The 7,975-nt window shown below is 35.5% G+C and overlaps 1 protein-coding gene across 3 annotated transcripts in view; it reads left to right on the top strand.

Moving 5' to 3' along the window:
• The first annotated feature begins 2,987 nt into the window (after positions 1 to 2,987).
• LOC107678849 (protein FAM184A-like) overlaps positions 2,988 to 7,975 on the top strand; it is a 156,372-nt gene continuing 151,384 nt past the window's right edge. For 2 of the 3 annotated variants that reach the window (XM_016474274.1, XM_016474275.1), the window contains exons 1-2: positions 2,988 to 3,468; positions 3,998 to 4,177. In XM_016474274.1, coding sequence (XP_016329760.1) covers positions 3,998 to 4,177 — 180 coding nt within the window. In that variant the 5' untranslated portion in view covers positions 2,988 to 3,468. Of the gene's footprint in view, positions 3,469 to 3,997; positions 4,178 to 7,975 lie in introns of those variants that run through there. The other variant, XM_016474273.1, reaches the window with a different exon arrangement.

The following is a 7,975-nucleotide window of genomic DNA, read 5'->3' as shown; positions in this document are numbered from 1 at the left end:
CCAAAATCATCACAATTAAAAGAACCAAAGACTTAAACTACTTCAGTCTGTGTGCATTGAATTTATTTAATACACGAGTTTCACAATTTGAGTAGAATTACTGAAATAAATGAACTTTTCCATGACATTCTAATTTATTGAGATGCACCTGTATAATTGACGTAAATTCAGCATTTCTTTTGAAAGATGTGAATGTTCATATGTTGATATAAACTGGCTGAACATCGCTAGTCTTACTGTGAATGATTCACTGTTGAATGGTATTACAAAAAAAAAAAAAGTTAGACATTTTTTGAGAAAAAAATGTGTAAGCCTGTGTATTAGTGATTTATGTGAACCCCTTCAATTATTATTTATTCATATTTGCATCCAACACTCTGCAGTCGAATAATCTGTGTGTTTCATGAACTGTAGCATTTTCTTCTTTGTGTTCTCGTTCTAATTTGCAGTGTATTATTTCTTTTGCATTTCTCATTTTCTTTTAGATTATGCATTTCTCAGTGTGGTTCCTAACTTATTGTAAAAGAGGAACTAAAGTGTGGCAAGGCAACGTTTTTGCCAGCATTGTGCAGTCAGTCATATTTAATTGAGCCCTTGAGGAAGTTGGACTATAAGAGCATTTCCATTAGCTTTTTTTGCCAAACATTTGCACAGATTAAGTGTAAAAAAAAAGTGTATCAAATTAAGTTTTGTTTTTTGTTTTTTTGGTTTAAACCTCTTATTTCTAGAGATTTTGCACATGATAGTTGCCTATCTACAAATGCAACACTTTTGTTGTGCCTCTGAGGTGGGTTAATTTAGCATTTTAAATAATAATCTTGGCTCCTGTGAGACTAGCTAACTCCAATATGAGCATAATCAACACCAACAACACAACCAAAGCAACGTGTCTTGAAACGGAGTCCTATCCATGGGCTGTACTATGCAAGGCTAGTTGGAGAATAACAATAGCAGGCCGTTTGTCACTTGTCTTTTGTGACAGTACCAGCTCTCCCAGGTGATTCATTTCTTCCTTGGACCATATTTTTCAGCCATCTCAGGCGAAAGTGGCAGAGAATGATGAAAAAGGTTGTGCTGTCTTCATATTTCTACAAACTTCGCAGTTCCTGCGCAATATTGGTTGTACAGAGTATATAAAAATGTCTTAAAGGATTCATCCAAAAATGAAAATTTGCTGACAATCTAATTGAAAACCCTCAGGCCAGTTTGTTTCTTCATCAGAACAGATTTGGATAAATGTAGCATTAAATCACTTGCTCACCAATGGATCCACTGCAGTGAATGGGTGCCGTCAGAATGAGAGTCCAAACAGCTGATAAAAACCTCACAATAATCCACAAGTAACCCACACGTCTTCAGTCAATCAATTACCATCTTGGGAAGTGAAAAGCTGCATGTTTGTAATGAACAAATCCATCAAGGCAATTTACATTAAACCATTGTTTTTGCCTAAATACGATCCATAATCTATAAAAATGCTTCCTCCAGTGAAAAAGTCCATCCCCTGTTGTCCTCTCACATCAAAATCCACCAACATATTTGTTCAGAACTGTTTTGGCTTGTAAATGGTACTTGATCTGTGCGTATTTCTCTCCTGATTCAGACCAGACATTTTTTTCCGTCTTGATGTATTTATTACAAACATACATTTCGCATCATAAGACATAAATTGGTGGACTGGAGTCATGTGGATTACTTGTGAAGCATTGTGATGTTTTTATCAGCTGTTTGGACTCTCATTCTGACGGCACCAATTCACTGATGAGCAAGTGATGTAATGCTAAATTTCTCCAAATCTGTTCTGATGAAAAAACAAACTCCTCTACATCTTAGCTGGCCTGAGGGTGAGTTAATGTTCAGCAAATTTTAATTTTGGGGTGAACTATTCCTTTAAATAAAACAGCAGTCATGCCACTGTTTGCATGTTGAGAAATGCTTGTAATATTAGTTTCTGTGTGCGACAAAATATCCTTATAGTAAATCAAATTATTATGCACTACTACAGCATAGAGTGTTCATACACAGTAATTCTAAAGGCCCACATGTATTTTAATTTTCAAAGCGTGATCATTGGCTCATGAATTTCAGATGCCTCAAGGCTGCATACAGACTTTTTTAATATCCAGCACATTATACTAGGAGAGATTTTTAATAGATGTTGTCCACATTGGATTGTAAAGAAATACATGAGCAGATTGTAAACATGGCACATGTGCTAAGCTGTGAATCACAACTAGCATGAAAATAGTAAAGTGCTTTTTTCAGACAACCATTTGCTTAATTTCTGTGGAGAGTCTGTTTTCTGTATATTATTATTATTAAAACCCTTTTTTTTCTTAGTTGATTAATATTTAAGTTGAACTGAGTAACTTGAGTTTAAATATAATTTCTTGTGTTGCATAATTTTTTACTGTTTACATTTTGCTGAAAAGCTTATATAGTTGCATGACATATTCCTTATGCATTTGGGGCATGTTATCACAAAAGGTGTGCTCAAAAAAAACACCTCTCCGAAGAACTGTATTTTTATTTATTTATTTAGGCCTATTTATTTATTTATACTGTAGCATATATTGTCTGTAAATAAAATGACTTTTTTTTTTTTTTAAATAACCTTGAAAAATATTAACTGGATTTAAAGCGTGACAACTAGCCCATGTGATTTACATTAAATAGTACAAAAACTAACAATTGTTAAATATAATATAATATAATATAATATAATACAATATAGTTTCATGATTTTTTATTTTTTATTCATCCTCAGTACCCTTCACACCAACGGTTTAGCTACATACGCTTAAAGTAAAATACTTTCAAGCACGAACACATTCAGAAACAAAAATAGAATAATATTTTATTTTAGGTCCTGTCAACCCACCTACTGGGACATTTCCAAAATCACTTTTTCAACGACTTTCGCATTACATCACATCCAAAAGAAAAGAGCAGGAGGCGGAGATGAAAGGAACCGTGACCGACGGAACTGACGTCACTGCCATAATGTAAACTGTTGAGATGATCCATGGTAACAGACTCAGTGCAGCAACACCGCGCGCACAGACGCACGCACGGCATCCGACAGAAATGCCTCGAACCTGGTTCGCACCTGCACCGGCTCTCGCTTCTTACAAACGTGTTACACGCGCCGTCGGCCTTTTAAACGCGACGCACCTGCCGGGAATCCAAAACATTTGATGTATTCCTTCTACAAATCTACTGTCAGTTCACAAGAAGCAAGGAAAGCAGCGAAATGTGCGGTTGAACTGCTGCTCATCTCAGCGCTTTCGCTTACTATTTCTAACAGACTACAATACGAGCAGATGATTTTAATCCGGATGAAATAATGACTCTTGTGGATTAACGCCTTCATTGTCACTCTAGTTTTTGCTTTGTCGGGATCATCTGCCTTTACCATTTGCCATTACAGTCTGTATATAACAGCCATAGTAATATAATATCGTGAAGATGGCGACTGGAGCGGGCTGGCAGCATTACTACAACCCCGCTGGCAGCACTTCGACGGGGAAATATAACAGCACCTCCACTTCGACATCCACCAGCACGTCCTTCCCGTCTGGGTTAACCCTCGAATACACGCAGGACCTCCATCTGAAGATGAGCAAGAAGATTGCACAGCTGACCAAGGTAATTTTGTGCGCGTTTTGGGGATGCGTAATGCCATGTGTGCTGTTTGAGCGATGCGCATTGGAGGTGCCACCGGAGACCCCTATCCAAATTACAACAGGCTGGCCTGCTATCCGGATTAACCCTAGAATACATAATGAGCTCAAAATTACCAGAAGGGGTGGAAATTTTTATTAATAAAAACATTTAATTTCGTGATGTGCCATGTGTATTTCACAAAAAGGTTGTATGAAAGTCTCACCAAAATCGTCATATTTCTTGGTTATCAAAATGAATAAGAATCTATATATAATAAATAAATAAATTGAATTAAAATGTATAACAGCCATAGTAATATAATATCGTGAAGATGGCGACTGGAGCGGGCTGGCAGCATTACTACAACCCCGCTGGCAGCACTTCGACGGGGAAATATAACAGCACCTCCACTTCGACATCCACCAGCACGTCCTTCCCGTCTGGGTTAACCCTCGAATACACGCAGGACCTCCATCTGAAGATGAGCAAGAAGATTGCACAGCTGACCAAGGTAATTTTGTGCGCGTTTTGGGGATGCGTAATGCCATGTGTGCTGTTTGAGCGATGCGCATTGGAGGTGCCACCGGAGACCCCTATCCAAATTACAACAGGCTGGCCTGCTATCCGGATTAACCCTAGAATACATAATGAGCTCAAAATTACCAGAAGGGGTGGAAATTTTTATTAATAAAAACATTTAATTTCGTGATGTGCCATGTGTATTTCACAAAAAGGTTGTATGAAAGTCACACCAAAATCGTCCTATTTCTTGGTTATCAAAATGAATAAGAAACTATATATAATAAATAAATAAATTGAATTAAAATGTAAACAAAAACTAATTCAAAGTAATAATAAAAACTGTAATAGTATCTCAATGATATTAAAATAACACTTGGTTATAGGTTCAGAAAAATATTGTCAAAAATTGTCAGTATTATTTAATATAAATAAACTATAATAAAATAATTTTGTTTGTACTGGCTTAATCTTAAAAAAAAAATACGTGATAGGCCTCTAATACAGTACAGTACCAGTCACATCTGACTGATTAATATCCAAAAGACATTAAAAAAAAAATATACTGAAAAATATATATTGTTCGTATGGGTCTTTTTTGCAGACCATGCAAAAAAGCACAAGTGTGCGGCAAGCGCGTGTACTCTTTAAATACTGTTTAAAAAGCATCCCTCTGTGCATCTCATGAGGTTGAGGGAAGCCCGGGGTTTGCAGAGTGACTTGAAAAGGTATTTTAATTTATTAACATTTTTGGACACTACATAATTTCCACAATGAGAATTGAAAGTGATAATAATGAATGAGTGGGTGTGTCCAAATTTCCGACTGGTGCTGTTCCCTCAAAAGGAAGCAGTGCAAAATCTGCCCAAAATCCATCTTGTGTAAAATGTGCTGGTCCTGTCTACAAGGATCATAGCTATATAATCTGCAAAGCCTGCTAGGCAAATTTGTATTTCTCACATAAACACATTTGTTATAGCTGAATTTTATCTATGAACCCAGTACGGGTTGTTTTGAACCCCTTTATGTGCTCCTGTGGTTTCTGGGACATGTGTTCTTTAGTTAAAGCTTGCTTAAATTCAGTTTGTATATGCTTAATGTCATCATACCTTTTTATTTTTTGGTTATTTTTTAGTAATAATTTGTCTTCCTGAAAATATCTACACTGATCATACTTCATCCTCAGGTTGGACATTCACTTGCGTACAATTGTGTATGTTATATTTGTGGTTTAATCTGTGAATATTATCAAGACCTGCTGTTTAGTATAATCCTCTTAGCCTGACTGAGATATGGGAATGGCATGTTTCCAAAGCCTGCTTCAGCTATTAATTTTCAGGTATTAGAGCCAGGGTTCCCACGCTCATGGACAACCTGGAAATATCAGCGTTGAGTTTGCAGACCTGGAAATTTCTATAGTGAATATACATTTTTTTAAAATAAAATATTTCATGAGCTAGATATGAATGGTGTGTAGAGCTAAACTTGTTTAAGAGCCATAGTGATGTTCAGTTTGTGAGACAATCATTGTTCTGAGTTGGTTCTTTTGTAATGAATTGGTGAAACTGGTTTACAGAATGGTGCGATTCATTTGTTGATATAATGATTGAATCTCTATAGTGTCTGATTTGAAGATTAGTATTATAGAGATAATACATACACATACACAAAGCCTCTATTTTGTGGAAGGTCATCAGGTTTTATTGTGCGCCAATTGCTTTTTTGAGTTGGTTCTTTTGTAATGAATTGGTCAGATTAGTTCTCAGAATGATTCATTAGCGAATCTGTCTTATTGTTTGTTAATATAATTACTGGATCTGTACAAGTGCCTGCTTTGAAGGTTAGTATTATAGAGAAAAAAAATATATATATACCTTCTTCACATACCCAAAGCCTCGCTCTATTACATGGGAGGAAAATAGTTATGAGTTGCTTGCTTCTCTTGTAAAGAATTGAATAAACTGGTTCACAAAATTGTCTTGAATCGTTTATTGATATAATTACTGGACTGGACCTCTATAAGTGTCTGCTTTTGAAGATTAGTATTATACAGCAATCAAATATAATGTCTTCACCCAAAGCCTCTATTCTGTGTAAGATTGTTGATTTTTATTGTGAGCCAGTTGTTCTTATGAATTGGTTCTTTCATAATGAATTGACTGAACTGGTTCACAAAATAGTCAGAATGATTCATTAGCAAATATGTCTTGAGTTATTTGTTGATATAATCACTATAAGTGCCTGCTTGGAAGATTAGTATTACAGAGAAATCAAATATAATATCTTCACGTAACCACAGCCTCTATTCTGTGGAAGGTTGTCAATTGTATTGTGTTTTGTAATGTACTTGTAGAAGCAAGGTTCTGGCAAGCCTTGATCTGTGTTTGTTGTCTAACCATAAGTAAAGAAACTGGATCAGGAATACAAAGTGAGCTACAAAATACATATTTTATTGAACCTGAGTCTTAACATTCATGTGTGTGACTTAATTTTCCTTGCATCATAAATTACCATACAATTATTAAGTTCAGTCTCAACCTCCAGAAGGTCTGCTGGTTTATGACTGCCGTTCTTGCACATGCACAGTGACGCTGACTGAAGTTCATTCGTCCTTAGGAAGCTCGGGCTGCGCCTCATAAATGAGATTACACTGCTTTGGCTGAGTATTGATGTACCTGTCAGACTGTCATTAAACATGGACACCTGGGTCATTGCTTTTAAAGGATATGTGAGGCATGAAGAGTTGATGTGTCATCAAAAAAGTGCACAGAGGATTTTAGAATTTATGATATTTGCATCACATTACAGTTCTTTGTGCTTCGTACTGGATAGTTAGCCCATCCATAGGTGTCATCTGTTTGTTGGTTGAGAAATTTTTTACTCAAAAATGAAAATGCTGTCATCATTTACTCTCCCTCATGTCGTTCCAAACTTGTATGACTTTGTCTTCATTTTATTTAATTATTTTTTTTTTTTTCCCATACAAAGAAAGTCAAAGTGGTCCTGTAATACAGTATGTGTGGTCTACTTGGCTTTCAAAGTATATTTGTGTTTTCTTCCTCCAAACACATAAAAATATACTTTGAAAGTAAATCAAATGATGACCATAAAGAAAATCAAATAAAATTTAAATACAGTAAAAGTTAAATCAATCAATCAGTCAATTTGGATACAAAACTTTGCATAGTTTTCATATTGTGCTATTGGATAAACCTTTTGCATTTTTGTGTGAAATGCACAAGGCAATTGAAATGACACTAAAAATGACAACTCAATGTAAATTTAAAAGAATAGTTCACTCAAAAATGAAAATTCGGTCATCATTTACTCACCATGTCATTCCAAATCTGTTTGACTTTCTTTCTTTCTTTATTTTCTGGTTTGCCCATACAAAAAAGTCAAATGTCATTTGGATCCCTTGACTTCCACAATATCTTTTTTGTTTGTTCGTTTGTTTGTTTTCTAAATTAAAAAAGAAAGTAAAATGATGATCACTTTCATCTTTGGGTGAACAATTACTTTACTGGTTGGTACAAAACTTTGCAAAGTTTGCACTGTTATCCTAATGTGTCCAATAGCATTTTTCAAAGTTTTGATATATAAGTATTTTTGTGTGATATGCAGTGGTGCTGGGCGGTATACCGGTTCATACCGAATACCGGTGTTTATTTTTGTTATGATATGAATTTTTAAAATACCGCAATACGTATGTCGCTTAAACAACGTTCGGAACGCGACACTGTTTGAAAGGGGTCCCTTTTCACTGTTGCACTGTGGTGAGGGAACAGCT

This window comes from Sinocyclocheilus anshuiensis, unplaced genomic scaffold (assembly GCF_001515605.1).
Source record: "Sinocyclocheilus anshuiensis isolate Anshui unplaced genomic scaffold, SAMN03320099.WGS_v1.1 scaffold1049, whole genome shotgun sequence".
Taxonomy (NCBI): Eukaryota; Metazoa; Chordata; class Actinopteri; order Cypriniformes; family Cyprinidae; genus Sinocyclocheilus; species Sinocyclocheilus anshuiensis.
This window is presented reverse-complemented; position numbering and strand designations above follow the sequence as displayed.